Below are 19,935 nucleotides of genomic sequence, written 5' to 3' on the forward strand. Positions count from 1 at the left end.
AAAGAAAGAAATACAACATACGAGATGACGACCAAAAGATTTCTCAAGTCCTTACTTGTTTTGAGGTGAACAAGGCCGTGTTAAGTACTGGCACATCGGGAGCAGAAGGAAAGCAAAAGCTATTGTTGCGAGGACTAGAAAAAGAAGAAAAGGTAATATTAGTACATTCAGACCTAATTTCTACAGTACACAAACAAGCTTCTCCAATTTGAAAAAGCTCTTGCAACAATGTCCTATTATCATATGCTGCAGTATTATTAAAGCAAGAGCAGTTCAAGGCTCCAAGGTTTCATGCACAATTTCTATTGTTAGTATGCTTTCAAACTTCCACCAAAATAAAAGCTCTCAAAGGAATGCAACGCCGCAACCCAAAACCTTAAAAAAAAAGTCTTAAAGCTATTCATGATCATGTGAGCAAGAAAAACAGTTTTCTGAGGGTCAAAAAAAAAAAAAGAAAGAATGTACTACAGACCAGTTATGAGATTCTTTTAAAATTCTTCAACATATGGCATAGTCAGCATAATAAAGGTTTTTTTTTTTTCCCACTTTTTAACTCATTTTTTTTCCCTATCTCACTCAAAGCCCCTTATTCATTACTAAAACACAGTACAGCTTAAAATAAGTTGTATCTAGTAGCTGGCAACTGAAATTTGTTAACATAAGTGCTTTAGGTTTTTGAAAACAGGACGGTAAAAATACATAAATATCCAAATAAACCATTTCCATATATATTTTCTTTTTTAAGAAGTATACTTATCCCACCCACGCATTTGTAAAAACGTTTAGTTACTATTGGTATTTATAATCATTTTTCCTTCCAGTTTTTTTAAAAAATAATAGCACTGAATTTGCACTAAGGGCTGTTTAAAAGGCTGAAGAGCGAGGGCGTGGAGACACAGACATGTCAGCAGTACACATCCAACACTGCTGGAGCAAGAACGGACTGAAATGAAAATGGAAGAGTCGCTTGACATTTTCTGCATGCTGTAAATCAAATCTCTGTGCTGTCCTCTATTCACTCCCTAAAACGTTGGGGTGGTTGTTGTTGGTTTTTAAAAAGGATTTATTTTTTTTTCTTCTTCTCAAATGCAGATGATGAGAAGGAATCAAACATTCTCTTTAGTAGACAGCTTAAGCCATCTGGAGAAAACAAATAGGTTTGGTCAAACCACATCTTTCCACCCCTCCATTCTGCCCCTTCCGGTGGGAGGAATATTATTTTTTTTAAAAGATTAATTCATTTAATTTTTATTTTTTTAAATGTCTGTATGCAAACAGCACCACGGGAACTCACAGTTCTATCAATATTTCAGAGAGGGGGAAAAGAAGCAGAATGGGTAGGAAAAGAATGAAGAGTGTGGCAGCTCTGCACACGCTGAACTAGGAACACTTTCAGAGGTTCTTGGCCAAGAACGCTGCACAGCAAAACCTGCGCCCCTGCTGCCCCAAGCCCTGCACGCCGCGCCGCCTGCCTGCCCTGCTCTGCCTCTGCCACAGCGGCACTGACCCTTCCTCACCCACACCCTCTCCGCCCTTGGAATCTCTCCTTGCCCTTCCTCTCCTCCAGCTCTTCTCGGCAGGGAACCCTGCGCCTCCTGTCGCAGGCCACCCCAAAGCTGGACCCATTTAGAAAGTATAAGAATTAAAATGTAATCACACTAATACCCAGTGCCGAGTACCCACTCTCAGTCTCGCTCCTGACTGTCCAGGCTTCCAGTCATAAGTCTTCTCTCCCCTCTAGTCTCAATACCTATTACTCAACCGGCAATCCCTCGGCTTAACTCCTGTCTGCGGGCAACAGGCCAGCTCTACAGCTCTGCCCTCTGCTCTCAGCGGCTCCTGGCCTTGGGCTGTTTGCTGTGCCCACCTTTGCTCCGGACTCTTCCCTGAAAGGCAAACCTTTGCCGGAGGAAGATTTAAGAGAGGTTTAAGAAACCAGACATCAGCTGTAATTTAGAAGTCCCCCCAGGTCAGCTTCTGAAATCTACAAGAAGATGATGTAAAATAGCAGTACTTGAGCTGCAGGGGACAGAGGGACCAAGTCCCACAGTTCCCAAGTTCCCAACTCCAGCAGGGTCTGCATCCTGCTGTGTAGCCTCGAACGGGGCTTTGCATTTTAGAGGTTCTGGGGCCAAAGCCCCCTGTGATTAATGACACCCCCTGATGCAAGAGCAAGGAAAAGCACAAAAGTATCATAAAACCACGTTCAAGTATAAAGATACCCAAGTGCACTAATCCAAACAGACTCAATCCTCTTAAACCTGCAACAAGCCCCAACTGACAAAATTATCATCTAATTACACACCACACATGTTACAAATAAAAGTTAGAAATGTCAAGGCCATTCTGGAAATAAATGGACCAATAATCTTGACAAATTCAAATTTGTCTTTTGGCATAAATCTTCCCTTATAATATCTTAAGATATATGTGTGTGTGTGTGTGTGTGTATTCCCCCAATATCTAGCATATAGTAGAATTTATATGAAGTAATAATTTATTTTTAATAGGAAAGAACATATGTGTCATAGGACAAAGTTATAAAAGCAGCATTCAACAGACTCTACAGGACTGTGCCTCCGGAATTGGAGACAGGAGTCTCAAGACTCCTGTCAAGAGCAGAGATTTAGATTTTACCCATCAACATCAGCCCTGTTTAAGAGGCTGGAGAGGACGCACAGCTCAGGAGTTAAATCCTATGGGAAAAGCCCGCATTGCATATACATGAAGTAGGAGAGGATGAGAGGTATTTAGGGGTTTAAAAATCTCCACAGATTCACTATGTGGACTGAGGAGTACAATTTTTAAAAGCTGCTGCAAATTTGGAGCAGTAGGAAAAATGGTGCTACCCTGAACAGCAGCTGGACTCTTGAAGAACTGCAAAAAGATCAAAAGGCCAAAATTTTCCAAAAAGCAAAGCCCTGGTATTTACTTAAATGACAAAATGTAAATAATAATAAACAGGATCAGAGGACTTGCAATTTATTTGCGGACAACTGTTTCATTTTTGTTCTAAATTCGAGCAGTGCAAAAGAATAATACTCAAAATGCTTGTGAGACCAGAAGTACCCTTGAAACAAAGAAAAACTGCATAACAGCAAAAACCAAAATTAAACTAGGAAAAGAAGACTCTGGATATGGTCTCCATGATCCTATAGAGTACCTGAATTATGAAGTACAATGTACAGTTCTGAGCACTGATTTATAAATAAGTGAGCTTTACATAAAATAATACACCTTTCAAAACTCTAGCAATTTATAGTTCAGCAGATTTAGCAAATCTCTAAGTGGAAAACACTTCTCAAATAATACTTGTCACTTTATTAATAGCTACAGAGACATAAAAATACAACCGTGAAACCTGATGAGGTTTTTCTTTAAAGGTACTATGACATGTATTATAATCCTTATCAACAATATTTAACTATATCAACGCTTTCTGTACTGTTGCAATTATTATGAAGAGAAGAAAACTTAGTTACCTGCTGTGCATATTGTAAAGACAACTTGAACTGAATCAAAGAAGAAGAACATAACTAGGAGAGACACAGACGCTCCGATCGGCAGGAACAACGCCTGGGTAGAATCAATGGTTTGAATACCTGCAGAAGAAAGAAAGGTGCATTTAACTTGGGTTGCTTCTTACCATACACATACTGACAGTCTGTTCCCACCAACACAATTGAGGACTCGGACAATGTATTCCATTTCAGTTCTGGTGCAGTAGATGTTACTCTGAGGTCCTCATGGACTACCATAACCACGCACAGCAGTTTGTGCAAAACCACGCTGGCTAAACGGCAGGACCGCGTGGCTGGGTGTGCGCAGCAGCAGCCCCGCTCAGCAGAACCCACGAACTGAAAGCTGAAAGAAAACGTATGATTTTTATCTTGTGCCCTAGACAGGATGAATAAAAAGTTTAAAAAAATTAACCTTATTTAGGGATTAGGAATCATACAGTAATTATATATTTGCTTCATTTTACACTGAGCAACATAAACGTGTTGAACAGAGCACATAAAAGTTTTACCTGACCTCTCAGCATGAGGTAACTGCCCAACAGCAGAGCTGCAGACAGAGTTACACTGACCGAGCTCCTGCAAAGGGTGCCACGGCTTCCAATTCCACTTGGGGGAAGGCCACCATGCACTTAAATTGCATCACTGATTGCAATCACCAGATAACATCAAGCCTAACAATAATAGGCAGTTTTCAAAATACACCCAAGTCATTTACCTGTTACATGAAACTACCAGCTCAGTTCAGCATGCATGATAATCGCCTTTTATGCTAAAAGCCAACAAAAATTCATGCTCACATTTTATAGCTGGAAGCAATTTTAAATACTGCAGAGATACTGAAGTATTTCATTCTGATTATTTCCCCCAACTTAACCATGCAGTGTGACTACCAGGGATATTCATAATGGGACGGGATGTTTTTTCCTATATTTTACCACGAGTTTTTAGAATTACTAACAAAACTGAAAAGATCAGGCTTTGAAAAGCCCACCTATCCCCACAAATTCTAATACTCAAACAGTCTCTGTAGCTGTATTTACATTCCATCATGAGTGGGGGGCAAGAGAAGCCGTAAGTAATAACCCTATGAAAGATACAAACCACACTTATACTTGTAGAGCATTAAAATAACAGGTAACATCTGAAGTAGTCACTTGGTAAGAAGTATCCAAAATGTTGCCAGTGAAAAATGAATATATGATTCAACCCTAGATGAGATTTAAAACCAGCTCAACATCACTGTGGTACCCCCAAAATAATTATATAATATATAATATATAATAATTAATAACTGCTGTATGAAGCAGGGTTTTACCAGTCCCAGGATTTTAAGGATAAGCTTTTAGGTTATCAAGCAGCGTATCTGTGCATATGTATGTGCGCAGGTATACAGACACACACACATACAAGTAAATATACACACACATTGTTTGTGTGTGTGTGTGTGTGTGTGTGTGTGAGAGAATGTGTCTATATTATTTTTGTCTGTGGAAGACTGGTAAGTTGTCTAAATAACAGGTTACCTACGCAACTCATAGTTACCAGTGTATTTGAGTATGTTGACAAACCTCAAACACGCGTGAAATACACTCACTACAACTTTGTATGTGTCGTAAGTACTCAACCATTTTCATAAAACTAAAGCTAAACAATGAGCACGGAAGCCACGACACTCGCACTGTATGGTAATTTATTAGTTCAGGTCAGGGATCTATTATTCTTAAACGTAAGTATCACAATAAATTTTAAAAATTGAAAGCACAAGAACTGAGTCACTTGGGATTTCTACATTACTGAGGTCTGGTACAAAAGGGTAAAGTACAATATAGATAGTCCAGTGATGACAGTGCAAAGACAGCGAAATTCCTGTGTTCTAATCTCTGACTTAGCTCCAGTTCCTTTTGCTTTGAGAAGGAGCATTTATTCACATGCCCTTCAACTTCCAAGGAAAAAAAACCAAACAAAACAAAACCCCAGAAATGACTTACTACAAACCACCTTGGCATACGGGAATTAGTGCCTGCAGTGTTAAATGTCAAAGTTCTTCATTTCCTTTTTGATCGTTTTGACAGTTAATCCCCATAATGTGCCTGTTCCCCAGCCCCAGGCTGCCTTCCCTGACTTCCCAGATGCCAAAAGCCTCAACTGTTTGTTGCTGAATCACAAAGCACAGCAACCTCTTTGCTCTGTGTTGTCAACAGAAGCAGTGCTCTGACAACCATGTACATTCCAAGAGTCTATATTAAGAAAAAAAGGCAAAAGACACTACAACATAATATATGTTATTCGTTTTATAATTTTTAAATCATATTTCTTAGTTTGAACAAAGCAACTTTAGCATTCAGGGTTTTGTGCACAGGGCTGCTCACATCTCTCACTCCTGTCTTCCAAACTTGCTGAAACTATTCTGTTTAGCCTGGAGAGGAGAAGGCTGAGAGGGGATCTCATCAATGCTGATCAATATCTACAGGGCAGGTGGCAAGAGGATGGGGCCAGACTCTTTCAGTGGTGCCCAGCGACAGGACAAGGGGCAACGGGCGCAAACTGGAACATGGGAAGTTCCATCTCAACATGAGGAAAAACTCTTCACTTTGAGGGTGGCAGAGCACTGGAACAGGCTGCCCAGAGAGGCTGCAGAGTCTCCTTCTCTGGAGACATTCAAAACCCACCTGGATGTGTTCCTCTGCAACCTGCTCCGGGTGACCCTGCTCTGGATGAGGTGATCTCCAGGGGTCCCTTCCAACCCTCACCATTCTGTGATTCTGTGATTCATTCTAGAGCCTATTCTCAGAATATACCCATAAAAATTGCTATAAGTTAAACTCAGGTGTGAATTTACAGCACATTGTGTACTACGCATTCCACTCTAACTGTCCACATACATATTTTTACTTGCAAAACAGTGCACCTCAAATGACCAAGCTGTCTGGAATCTATTTATAGATTACAGAGGGGACAATCGCCATGTAGGAGCTGACATGTTAATCCCCACTCTGAATAGATTGTGTGTAGACACATATTTTATTGTCCATTATAAATGAGTTGCCCAAAGCCATGTGAACTCTATACTTCAATTTCTCTGTTGATAAAGCTGAATCATCCTTATGGACTTGTTAGCATACCATGAGACCTCTCATTGCTTACGGACTGGCTACTGTCATGGTGATAAACTCCAGACAAAAAGAAATCACATTCCCTTCTCATAACTGGGTGGTGGTTTGTTGGGTTTGGGTTTTTTTGTTTGTTTGTTTGTGTTTTTTTTGTTGTTTATTTTTTTTTTTTTTAGTAAAGCAGTTTCCATTTCCAGTAAAAGCTGACAAATTGTGCAGTGTGCAATTTCTATGCATTATGGAAATGTTACATCGATGTTTTAAATTTAGCTTCCACAGGCATGAACTACATAGCAGTATTAGTAGCGCATAGCAAGACGGTAAGCGTTGAGACAAAACAGTTCCATTATATCAGGTGAACCTACAACCCACTTAACTGAAACACACAGATGGATGGAGCAAAAGAAGATGCAGCACACCGAAGTGATGAAAGAAAGATAAGGAGTAAAGCTAACCCTTACTGTTATTGGTGCTGTTGCCATTAAAAGACCCAGCTGCGCTGCTATTGTCTTTCTCTTTGTCTTGATTCTCAAAGTCCATGTTGAGAGACCTGCAGGAAACAAAGCAAACTTAACAGGCAAGTTTCAAACTCCTATTTAGGCTCATCAGCTATGGTCTCATTACTGCTCCAACACAGCACCCTCTCCCTGAAAAAGCCCGTTAATGCTGGTTATTAGAAAAAACACCATACACACTGGAAAATAAAAAATAAAAAAAAACCTTAATAGTTACAGATGAGGCAGCAAATGACACAGGTTCTAATAGTGAGACTAGTCCATAGTGTCTGAACTCGTAAGTGTTAACAACAAACCGCAACGAAGATATTTATCTGCATTACTGGCAAGCATAGAACATGATGGAAATGCAATAAATGTTTCAATTCTCTGATGTATATGAACTCTTTCAAAATTCTCATTTTGATCCTTTTCTTTCAAGTTTAACCATCAGGTTTCATTTTTAAGACAATATTATTTCCTTCCTCTACACCTTGTTATGAATGATGACCAAAACTATCTTGTAAGTACTTGTCTGCTGAATGTCTGTCTTAATTGAAAAGTTTCAGCAAAGCCTAGAAAGTAACCAGATAGATAACTTTAGATATAGGCAGAACAGATGACTAGAGGAAGCTCTGAATAAATAGTACAAATTGATACAACTTAATTCATCCATAGGAGCTGACAACATTCCCTGATGCACCCAGCTCAGCTCCAATTGATTCATCTTCTCATTTTGATAGCCACACTTTAAAAACTTACAAAATAACACAGTATTCTACCTCTTTTGCCACAGCCTTTGATTGTGATGCAACTTCTAAATTATATTCTAACAAATTTTGGCATAACTTTCTGAAACGGGGTAATTTCACTTAAGGTCCGCTTTGGCCAGCAATAATCTGTCGTTAAATTCTAGGTTGTTTTATATAAAAATAGTAGCAATCAAGTTTACCATGATAGTCCCATTGTGATGCATGCATGTTACCAATGATTTAGCTGCAGATTTATTTATTCATTCAAATAAGCTATCGAGAACCACCAGAAGGACTGTACAGCTCATCTCTTATGTCTGCAGCAGCATCAAATACCAAGTATTTCAGCAAAACTTCCAGGTCAACAGGCATTAAAACTCCTTTGCAAGTTGAGCTGTGAGTAACTGTACTATGCAAAGTAAACAAATTTTACTAATTTGTCAGACAAGTAAAGAATACACCACAATCTTCTACACAATTGTATAGGCATCAAAGTTATTTCATTTTAACGTATATGTTACCTACTGCAATGCACAGATGAGCAATTTTGTGCTGCAGTCACACAACCTGAAATCAAGCACATATAGACCTATAGTATGAAGACAGATGTGGTGTGTTAAAGAAAGAGGGGTTGAGCAGTTTCACTGTATAAAATAAAAACAACAACAAAAAAAGGCTCTTCCAGTCTAAAATGGGTTTGTTTCTTCTGTTTCTATTACGCAAGTGCTCCCAAAGAGTGGTATCAAATTAAAGCAGCTTTTGGGCTCAGGCAAAATATGAGGAAGCTTCAACTTCAGACATACAGTACTCCTACACAGATTGTGGATCGCCAACTAAAACGTTATCAAAAACACAAAGAGGCAATGGAGAACACTAAAATTCTAACAAATTAATCTGTTGTTCTTAGCTCATTCTCCTAAAGATCCCTCTGCTCTGCCTTTTGTTTGCAGTGCCTTTATCCTTCATTCACACTTCCCTTTCCCCCATTAATGCATTGTAGCCTCATCATTTTCCTCTCAAGCTATAAAACTCCAGGAGGAGGCTGACAACCCTCCAGGACTTGATCCAAGATTCAGCCAAATAAGATAATTCTTTTCTCAGAGCAGCGTTTCACTCCTCTCTGAATTAGCACAGTTTAGCAAGAACTTCACACCATCATTCTCCCAGTGGCATTGGGCAACTCATAATTTAAGGCATTGCTATCCGCAAAGAAAACTGGAAAGAGACTATTAGATCTACTGCTCATAAACAACTTCAGCCCTTTTTCTTTCATTGCAATAGTGTCAGCAATTACTACCTATAAGCATCCCTACCTCAAAAGTAAGCATAAATTAGGAAATTACTGTCACTTAGTAACACAGCTGCTCCAAGATCCAAGACAACTTCTGAATTATCTCCAACCATGTTATGATTTGGCCCTTCCCTCTGCTACAAATTATCAATAACGTAATAAAAAAATTGAGAAGTAATCACTAAAACATCCGGCAAGAAAGTTAAAAATTATATTGTAAAACAAGATATACTGAAAACTACTGGACTGTAAAGAAATCGCAAGCTGAGAAACATTTGCTTTTTTGTTCAAGTTTCTGCTGGGCTTCCAAAGGCGACATTGCGCCAGCACCTCCCATCGGGCAATAAACTACACAGTCGTTTCTTCTGTGGGTCCTCACAGTTCAAGCCGGTAGGATTTCTAGCACAATGTTTCGAAGCTCAGCCTCCCGCAGGGAACCGCGCGGTAGGGTTACACCGAGGCCAGGGGAGTGAGTAAGCTGCTGGCACACTACCACCACGAAAGTTCAGATTCAACTATGGATCACTTCCACTGCAGTAATGCTTCAGGGACACCCTGCAGGAGAGTATTCTTCTGAAACAACGGAGAAAATATGAAAGCAAGTACGTATCTATAGAGTCGCCTGCAAACGCAATATATTCTTGCTCTACTTAGTGAGGACAGTCACCCATCTTAACAGCTCCGGGGCTGTGAGAATTGTGGGTTGCCACAGAACTGCCAGATTTCAATTGCTCCAAATAAAAAAATTACAGTCGGAATCAGTCATTGACCTGAGAGTTTAATTCAATCAAATCTTAATGCATATTAGAGAGAGAGCGCCTAAAATATGTTCTGTGCTCTAACATTGATTGCTACAGTCGCTTGTAAAACCTTGCTGTGAGATTAAAGGGCCAGTCCCAGTGCAAGATCTGGGGTGGGAATAAGAATAGGGGAAACAATAGCAGAAAGTGCACACAAAAAGGTTTTCACTGCCTAGTCGGAGTAAGAGCGATGGAGTGAGCGTGCCCGAGTCCCACATCTCTGATAAGAGCATCTCACCTTCAGCAGGTATTTTATGTGCGCCCGCTTGGGTGTGCGCACGCAGACAGCCTCAGTAGCATTCGGTGAGAAGGTCTGTCCCAACCTCTGGTTCCCCCCTGCCAGTGCTGCAGCTGTGGGTGCTTACGAACTCCAAGCACAGCCTCTCTTTTTTTAATTGTGAAATATGTATCCTGATTTCAGTAAATGTCAAGTCGTAAAGCCAACCATGAGGACACTGTTTGAACTATTTTCCATTTACACACCTATTTTAGGTACCCAAAGCCTAGAGACAGAATGCGCCTGTTTCATCCCACACTTCTTGGTTTGGTTTAAAAGCAGATACTTGAATAGATAGATTCTGGGTTAAATCAGGCTTTACATAAGCCGAGAGACCATGTCTGGGTATGTGATAGGATAGAAAAAGATTTAGCTGTTACCTGCCTGCAAGGTAACCCTAACATTTAAATCACAGAGAAGCACCTGGACAAGAATAGGTGGCTCTCTTGCAAGAACCCATGGAAAACAACCTGCTTCAAGCTAAGTTCACCTCTTTAAAAATCCGTAATTAATACATATATACGCATGCTCCAGTTCACAGACTGTAACTGTTTGAAAGATATTACTGACTGTCAAAAGGGCAAGTATAAAAGTATACCAAGTCCAAGGACCGAGAGGCGGTCAAAATGTATATGGGGGAGATGTTCAGAAGGGCTTGAAGCTAAAATTCCTGACCAAGCACAAACGTAGGAAGGAAACACTTGTTCATCCACAAAGAAGCAGGAACTCAACTCTATAAACTGCACTTTGTTCTGGAGGCAGACTTTACCCATGACCTATTGGACATTCTTCCGAGTATCTTGGGGGTTTGGAGTTTGCTTGTTTGTTTCAGTTTCGGACAAACGCTGCTTGTATGAATAAGGACAGAGGACCAAGGCTTTCCTTTGTTCCCCTGAAACCTCTTGCATTAGATTAGATCCACCACGCATGTGGATTTTATCCTAATGACTCATCCACCCAATTCTTTCTGATCCTATTACTGCACTTCTGTTTAAGTCACCTGCCAGCAATACCACAATAACTCTATTTGCTTCTTTTCAGACTGAAAATCAGAAACCAAACCCCCCTTCGGCAACATGAAGGTTATCTAAGGAGTGCTATTTGCTTTTTGTCTCACGCCAGCTCCATTTGAGATGAAGCACTCAAATCTAGATGAAGACATCACTGCTGCCATTTGAGAACAAGCAGCCTAAGCTGTTACTTTCATCTTTCTGGAAATCACTTTTCTAAGAAAATCCACCCACTTTGCCAGAAGTTTTTATTTTAGTACTTTAGGAATTTCCAGATGACTATAATTTTGCAACTTACTATCACAGCTGAATTTCTTAAATAACTTAATTGTATCTTAGACCCCTTTGTTAACACCATTTCACAATTTTCTGTAAAAAAAACCCCTGCTTTTGACTGCACTTGCTGACCAAACAGAATGGGAATTAGTCCAAGTCGCCATCACAACTGTGGGTTTCCACTCAGACATCTGCTAAAGAAAACTGCATATAGGAAATTAATTTTAAAACGATGGGACCCAATCTTGGTCTGTAATAGCTTCTGCATCTCGGGGTCTTCAGGATACGTGCAAAGGAAGTGGACTAGAACGGGGCATTTCCTCAATGGATTTGTGTCTATCACCATTCCACTACTGCATCCAATAAGCTAGGCTGTTCTGAAGTTCGCAGACCTTGTTATGTGAGCAGTTTTAAATTTAAATCACAGGACAAGATGGTTAAAGAGCATGTGTATATAGGAATAGGACAGCAAACAGCAGGGGAATATTTTTAAGAGCAAGGCACTCTGAGAAGGGCAGGCAATTTAAATTCAAGCACTCCTGCTGTTTTATATTGCATTATGTTTTCACAATTTAATTTTAATAAATGCTACGGCTTCTTGCAGCCAGATGCTGTTCCTTTTTACACAACTGCATAAATGCAAATACTTAAAAATGGAATTAGCCCCTCAACTATATGCTAGGCTGACACAAAACCTGAAGAAAAAGCTAAACAAATACAACCTTTTATTTCTTTTTTTTAAATTTTCATCATCTTTCAATTTTGTTTTCCTAAGGCCTTCTAATTTCATTCCATCAGCAGTGCTGTTACCTAATGCTCTCTAGCAGCAACAGACAGCTCTTAGAAAAAAATGGCTTTTTCATTATATGATTTCATTAACTTACGAAGGCAGTTTAAAACCTCTTATCTTAACAGCTGCGACTTACATCATATGTATGACCATGGCTATCATCTATTTCAGGAATACTCATAGCAGTTCAGAGACTTCATCGTGAATGTATGGCCTTTCACCATAGACTTGTTAAATGAAGCAATGTTCTTCAAGAAACAGGAAGAAAAACAGGCTGTACTTGAAAAAAAAATAATACTTTCATGCTGTGATTATTTTTTTTTAATGTCAGTATGAATCTTAGTTCGTAGGTGCCACTACATTAAAACAGATGGCATAACACAAGCTGCAAGTCTAAAGGGACAACAATGTTTGATCTAAGCTGTACTCAAGTCTCCTAGAGTGGGGCAAATTTCATTTTTGAAGATTCAAACCTATCCTGCAGCAGTTCTCAGACACTTTGCTGGAATTCAACACTGACGGTGTTTCCCACTTCTCTATTAAGCTGTTACTCACACTCAAGTAAGTAGCAGTGGGACTCGGGAATCTCTGTTTTACGAGACTTGTTTGCAATCACAACAAGGACGTGCTGAATCGACCAACACTGAAACATTATATATAAAATTCTACTATCGAGAACATTACATTTCTATCTCTCTTGACAATCCTTTTATACCCTCTGAAACACAATTTTACAGAGATAACTTAGAAGTTAGTGCTTGAAGACATACATGCTTGTAACTTGACATACAATTATATCTTTCAGAACCGCCAATTAGCTACTTTTTCTTCCTTTTCCATTTCCTTTTCAGAAGCAAGACATTTTCATTACATTAGCCATCAGTCTGGCAAAGATACAGTGAAACAAAAGGCATAAACATAAACTGTATTCAGTCACTTGCCGTATTTTCATTTGAAAAAGAAAAATTCTGCAGAACCTTAAAGAAAAGTCTTACCTGAAACTGCCGTAGACTATGAGGAGAATAGAAATCAGGAAAGTAGACACTTGACTGGAATCCACAAGGGAATATGCCCTAGAATTGGGAAAAAGAAGGCAGGTGCGTCATCGTGAGTGTCCATTTCTCCACTGCCATTTGCTAATTCTTTTTCTTGTAATACAAATGGAGAATTGGATGACAAAGCTCTAAAGTTCTTGTATCATCTAGGAATATAAAACCTGTACCTTGTAAATTAACTTTTTATATTCAACACCGCAGCATGCAAAATCTGTACAACAACGAAAGGACAATTCAAAATCCTTGTGGTAATTTGTTCTGAACTCACCCCAATCAAATTCTTTTTTTTCTCAAACATATTAAAATTGCTTCAGTTGCAACTAAGGCAACCTTGCATGAAACTAACTCTAACCTGACTTCTGTAAGGTTTCTTACGTCTTAACCAATAATAGTTAAGTCGCAATATGGCAGTCAAGGTTCCCTTAGTCCAGGAAAAACAAACAAACAAATAAAAAAAACCCCAAACCCCACAAGCTGCAATATGCATTTATTAAACCACACACAATTTCTTCTCCGTTACGTTTTGCAGACACCTTGATACAGGATTCCCCATAGAAATTCCAGCAGGAGCCTTAAAACTCAACATTATTTAGATCCATTTCCTGATACAACACACGTTTTGCTAAAAGCACAGAAATATAAATATTAATATTCACCTTTTTTTTTTTTTTCCCTATCCTTGACAGACAAAACCCTACTCTGCAGCTTACGCTGAAACTTCTTTTGATCTGGACCCGGGGAGAGAGGCAGCCTCAGCCAGTTCCCAGCCGCCAGCCAGCTGGGGAGAGTGGGGCTGACATGCCAGTGGACAGAAAACCCTTCAAGAGGGACCTTAAGACGACGACAGCTCGTAAGTCAGGAGAAACGATCACACTACTCAGCACTTGTGAAACCATATCTCGAGTACTGCCTACAGTTTTGGGGGCCCAAAAGAGAAAGGCAGAGGCACACTGGAGTGAGCCAAGCAGAGGGCCACCACGCTGGTGGGGGAACACCACACCAGGGGAGGCTCCAGGAGCCGCGCTGCAACTCCCAACGTTTTTCAACAACTTGTGCTAAAGTAATGGAAAAGAATAATGCCCAATGTTAACTGCATTAGTCTTATCCTACAAAAAAAAAGATAACTAAACACTTCTGAAAACAGACCAAAAAGCCTAATTTCAGCAAGACTATGGATATGGAACAAAGATAATTGAATTACATGATAGTTCCAAATTAAACATCACTAAGCAAATAAAAACTGAAGATAGAAGACAGTTAAAGAATCACTCACCCCGTTGCCAATTTAAAAGCAATTTAGAGAAAATTACCAAACCACTAGACGCACACTTTAAAATACTTTTTTAATATATAAACACAAATGTGAAGCTTCTACTACAGAAATTCAATATTAAACATCACTGAAAAAGACTGCCTCTTTTAGATGAAATTATATACTTGTGGAATAAGCTTTTAAGAAATTAGAAACTTCTTTTGTTAGTTACCATAAGTAACTTCAACATTACTCCACAATAACAGTGAAAAACAGATGTCTTATTTACTTATGAAGTTGGTCAACACATAAAGATGAACTTAAGCTTTATATGTATTTATTTTTTATTTTGGTCACGTTTGACCTTTAGTCTCCAGGTGGTGGAGCAGAGGCCTTAAAAGCACCCATGAAGATCAATATACGGAATTGCAAATGCATGCAATATGTAACTAAGCACTTCCAATCGGTGTATATATAAATGCTGTTCAGGTTACATACAATAAAGTTCATAGCATATTATTTTTAGCCAATGCTTACAGCTAAGCAGACACCAAGAAGAAATGGCTTAAGGATGAGCACATTAGTTTTACGTGCTGTTACCAGCTTCGGTTTCAAGGAGAAGCATTCCCTCAGCCAACCTTGAGTGAAGGGAAAGGGAAATTTTGTATCCTGTTTTGATTTGAGAATAAATAGTGGAATTCATCTATTAAAAGAATCTTCAGGAACTCCAAATGTATAAGAAAAGCAAAATGATTGAATGGAATTTCAGCTGGCATTAAACACACCCAGGGTTACACACTAAACTTTATTAACTGATGTTCATAAAATTGTATCTTCATAAATCGGCAAATACTTTTGAGATGAACAATGTTTTCTATACAATTCATCACCGGTGGCAACTTTGGAAGCTATGATAATTAAAATGCCATTTCATCATAATTACTAAACATTAGTCTAAACAAGGCTGAAAGTGTTAGAAAGATTTAGAAAACAGATAAAGCAAGGACGGTGCACAGATCATGGACCAGCCCTGTGCATAATCCATTAAATTTTGTTTAAAAAAACTGAAGTCCCCTTGACACAATGAAAGAAACTGAATACCTGCAAACCCTTTGAAAACAATGACCTAATAACCGTAGCCCTACTGGCAGGCTGCAGCGGTGATTAGGACAGCTATCTGCTGAGTCCGTGCAAGGGAGAAACGAGCGCTGAAGTCCTTCCATCCCACACAAGGAAAGTACAGTAGTGTAATTATAAACTCATAGCAGACCAGTGATGTTTCCCGACTTCTCCGCACAAAGATCTTGCAGCAGGACATCCTAAAAATCTTAATATTGGTATCACAATTACGGCCTGGGAAAACTCATGTTCACTGATCCCCCAGCAAAGAGGGGCAGGGAGAGACAGTCACACTCTCCTTTTCCGGAGGCAGCTGGAGGAAGAGCAGCACAAACCACACGCAGTGTGACAAGTCTATGAGTAGCCGCACGGCGGGAGTCAAGCGAGCAGCTCGGGCATGTCCAGATTCCATCCAGAGTTTCCAACAGGAGTAGCCCACAAGCAAACTTCAAGAATAATTTTATAATGCTGAAGTGAATCGCACTGCAATAAAAGCCGGCACCTTTTTAACATCTATTTTAATATCTATTTTTTAACATCTACGTTATAGAAGGTATTGCACTAAGCCCGAAAGCAGAACTGATTCCTAAAATCTTAACCACTGCACAGATCATTAACAGACTAAACCCCTTGATCTAAATAAACACTTTCTAATGCATTAATCTAGACTAGAGATAATAAGCAAATGACAGCACCACATGAAAAATTGAGAAGTAAGATTACTTCAAAGTTTTGAATATTATTCAAAATGCCAGATAGTGATCTGCAAAGCCATTTGTATTTTTAACTGAGTTTTAAATGACCTTCTACAAGCCCAACAGAGTCCATATGCATATAACTGGATTCTCCTATAAGCGTATTTCAAGTATGCAAGTTTGCATACTCCCACAGCCAAACATGGCATCAGTGCTATGTTCTTCTCAAATGGGATCAGCCACAACCAAAACAAAACCCCACACTTACGAAATTTTGTGCAGTCACATTTAACCAGCCTTCCACTGCACATATGAAAATGAAACCATCTGCCTTCTACAAGGTACTTCTGTAAAATTATTTAATCTCAGAACAAGTAGTGGAAACTTATGCACAGAAAATGCCTGTAACAAGCCCGTGCATAGTTGTCCTTTGACTTAAATACTGATTTTTTAGAAACAATTCTTAGTACTTACTACATGACAATCCGTGAAGAAAAGATCGTTATTCTTCATTCTCATTCTGAAAATTAATACTGCATAAGGCCATGCTAAAGACTGATGTCTTTTGAAGGACTTACTTCAGTGCAGTTCATCTGTGTGCCACATTACAAGAACAACTACCAGCCCGTGTCTAAACTCTAGAGTATATGCAGAACATTGCTCAAAATACAAAGACACCATTGGTTTTCCCAGGGAAGTACATTTGTTAGGATTCTTACACTCCCACACCTGAAATTCAACATCCACGTAAGGGAGTTGTTTCAGAAGTCAGTCATTTAATCAGGCTGTCAGACAGATCCTGGCTAACTCAGTCAAGTGACAAGTAACTATTTATAGTTATTAGAGCCAAGTACTTCACAAAACCAAACACACCGATGGCTTGCTTTTCTCTCTAAGCTCCTTTTCTCAGCCAGCTAGTGAGAGGTAACTTCCCAAACGCCCGCTCTACAACTCGGCATCTCACTCTGAACCTGCATCTTTACACGGCTGAGATCAATTTTAGCACATTCTCTGCCATTAGGCATCTATTTCTGGCAGCTTCATGGGCAAGTGCTTACAACACAGAGCCTGCTAAGGCACGCCAAGACAGAGACACAGCAAGCACTGTTCTATAACATATTCTGTGTGTCAGCCCTGCAGCTATACAGTGAAAGTATTGTCCAGACAACAATCCAAGCAGCGAGCTCTCCAGCCTGGCACAGACCGCTCCATAGACCTTTACCTACAGAGCAATTCCAGGGATGCCCAGCCATTGCGACACACCACCACTTCCACGCGTCCCAAACAGTAACCATGCAAAATATGCCACACCAGTTACAGCTGGCGTTCCAAGCAGCACTCTCCCTTCTTCTGGGAAAAAATGAATACCTTCTGTATTCCCAAGGGAACAGAGACCCGCTTCATGCACAGCTAGAGGAGACGGTAACCAGCTAAAAAAAGCTGCAACAACAGGAATAGCGTTCCATTAGAGACACTTGCAAGCTCTCTTTCCTCCCTATCAGTAGCTGCAGGTCAAGCTCTTTTCCCTGTGGCCACAGGTCCAAGCTCACCTGTCTTTGACCATGAACCTTCACCCTACAGGGTCTCTGCCATCTGAGTGCTAGGAAATTCTTATAAAACCCGCTCTTTTAGCCCTACTGTTCTCCTATTATGTACGAGCTTCTTATTTCCTCTGTTTTTCTTGTTTCTTTTGAACTTCCAACTCAAGAAAATCACCCAGTCAATGCAAGCACTGATTTTCGTGTTTCAGGTCTTCCTTATCACCCAAAGATAAGCAGTTTCTTGATTGGAGTCTCAACAGTCCTTCTGAACCAGCAGAAGGAGTCCCTTAGGCAAAGGCTGGTACTTCTTTTTGCCCTCCGTGTGAGTGACAAGTACCTGCAACTCACTTTGTTCAATGAAGACCCAGAAAAAGACAGAACTAGGAACCAAACGTGTCTCCTGATGACAGCACAGCGCATTACCCTCGACATAACCTACTCGTCATGGGCCAGCCTGACTGATGTGACCACAAGCCAACACTGCCATTACAAGAGCAACTTCTTCTCACCTTTTCTCACTCACCTATTCTCTTTCTTCATCCCGCGGCAGCACAACCATTTGCAAAACCACATAGAAAACTAGATCAGGGGACTTGTCTGCTTGAATAATAATGGAGAATGAATGGGTAGGTTTCTCAAGTGATCCAGATTCCTAATCTGGTATGTTTCTGGACACAAAAATCAAGAGAGGAAAGACTTTTCAGTGGCAGCATTGGCTTAAGTACCCCAAAACTATTGCCTCAGAGTTTTATGTAACCAAAATAAAACCCTCTTTCTCTTTGCACAGGAAGCCTATTAAATGGATAATCAAAGAAATTCAGCCCCTCAATGTTTCAGTAGCAAATACCACTCCCCTGACTTTCAGGTACAAGAGGAATTACTGTGAAAAATTCTGCCGAGGGGGAAATGAGAAGGCTGGCACCGAAGCTTCCATAGCAACGCATGCTAAAGGCCTTGGACGTGAATCATTCTCATACAGAAGCTGTTAGAACAGCAGCAACTTTCCCTGCATTTACTGTACATACATGAGAACGCAAACAATAGAGCAACAAATAAATCACATCAACTTGAGAAGTGCAGTAACTGAACTAACTTCACTGAAGTTCCCATGAAGAACAGAAGATTGCACTTCATGGCGTATTTATCAGTGATCATAATATCCAAGCACTTTCAAGATTAAGAAAAATAAAACTAGAAAAGGAAAATAAGCAGACCTGATAGGCCAGAGTAAGGATGGATAAAAATAGAAGAGACAGGTCTTTTACTTTGTTTAATGGGACCAAATCTACAACTTGCAGACATCTGTCACAGAATCACAGAAATTCACATTGACAGGAATGCCAGGATTTCATTTAATCCCTTGAGTTATAATTTGATCTTATTTTTGAGAAAGACAAACAGTCGGTCATGACAGATGTTTACCTCACCTGTTGTTTAAAACACTCATTAGTGAAATGAGAATACTTTTCTTGACATCTAATGTAAGTCTTTCTGACTACAATTTTAGTCTGTACTTTTTCCTCCTTTACCAAAAGTCCTTCAAAACTCATGGGGAGCTTCTCATACCAGACACAACTGGGGTAAACTGGGTCCTGCATCTTTCAGTTTTTGAAAAATGTCGCTGCTTGAGAAGTGACCACACATAACTTCAAATACTCTTCAGCCCACACCAAAAGCCGCGACTATTTATTCGATCAATATGGTACTCTTCATCTACAACTAAAAACATCGGTCTCCTCACAAGATAAGTGAAAACAATCCATGCCCACCAAAAAACATGTCCCACTTTCCCAATTTCCATTCTCTTCAGAAGAAAACTCCATGTAGGCAGGTACCAGCATTGGAAAGGTGACAATGAAGCATCTCCATCCCTGCCCTATTATTACTCATCACTCCTTTTCAGAACTTGATGCATTCAGTTTGAGGGTCCCATCTCAGCCAACAGTCAATTC

At 39.8% G+C, this 19,935-nt stretch overlaps 1 protein-coding gene across 1 annotated transcript in view; it reads right to left on the reverse strand.

Annotated features, from left to right (window-relative positions):
- The window catches only part of SPPL3 (signal peptide peptidase like 3), a gene marked incomplete at its 5' end in the record, with an annotated part of 65,021 nt that overhangs the window by 14,120 nt on the left and 30,966 nt on the right, over window positions 1–19,935 (reverse strand). Inside the window, 4 exons of the mRNA XM_082491914.1 lie at window positions 56–134; window positions 3,483–3,602; window positions 7,093–7,181; window positions 13,317–13,394. Coding sequence (XP_082348040.1) covers window positions 56–134; window positions 3,483–3,602; window positions 7,093–7,181; window positions 13,317–13,394 — 366 coding nt within the window. The remainder of the gene's footprint in view (window positions 1–55; window positions 135–3,482; window positions 3,603–7,092; window positions 7,182–13,316; window positions 13,395–19,935) is intronic.

The sequence above is a fragment of the Vanellus vanellus genome, assembly GCF_965231255.1.
Source record: "Vanellus vanellus genome assembly, chromosome: 16".
Lineage (NCBI taxonomy): Eukaryota > Metazoa > Chordata > Aves > Charadriiformes > Charadriidae > Vanellus > Vanellus vanellus.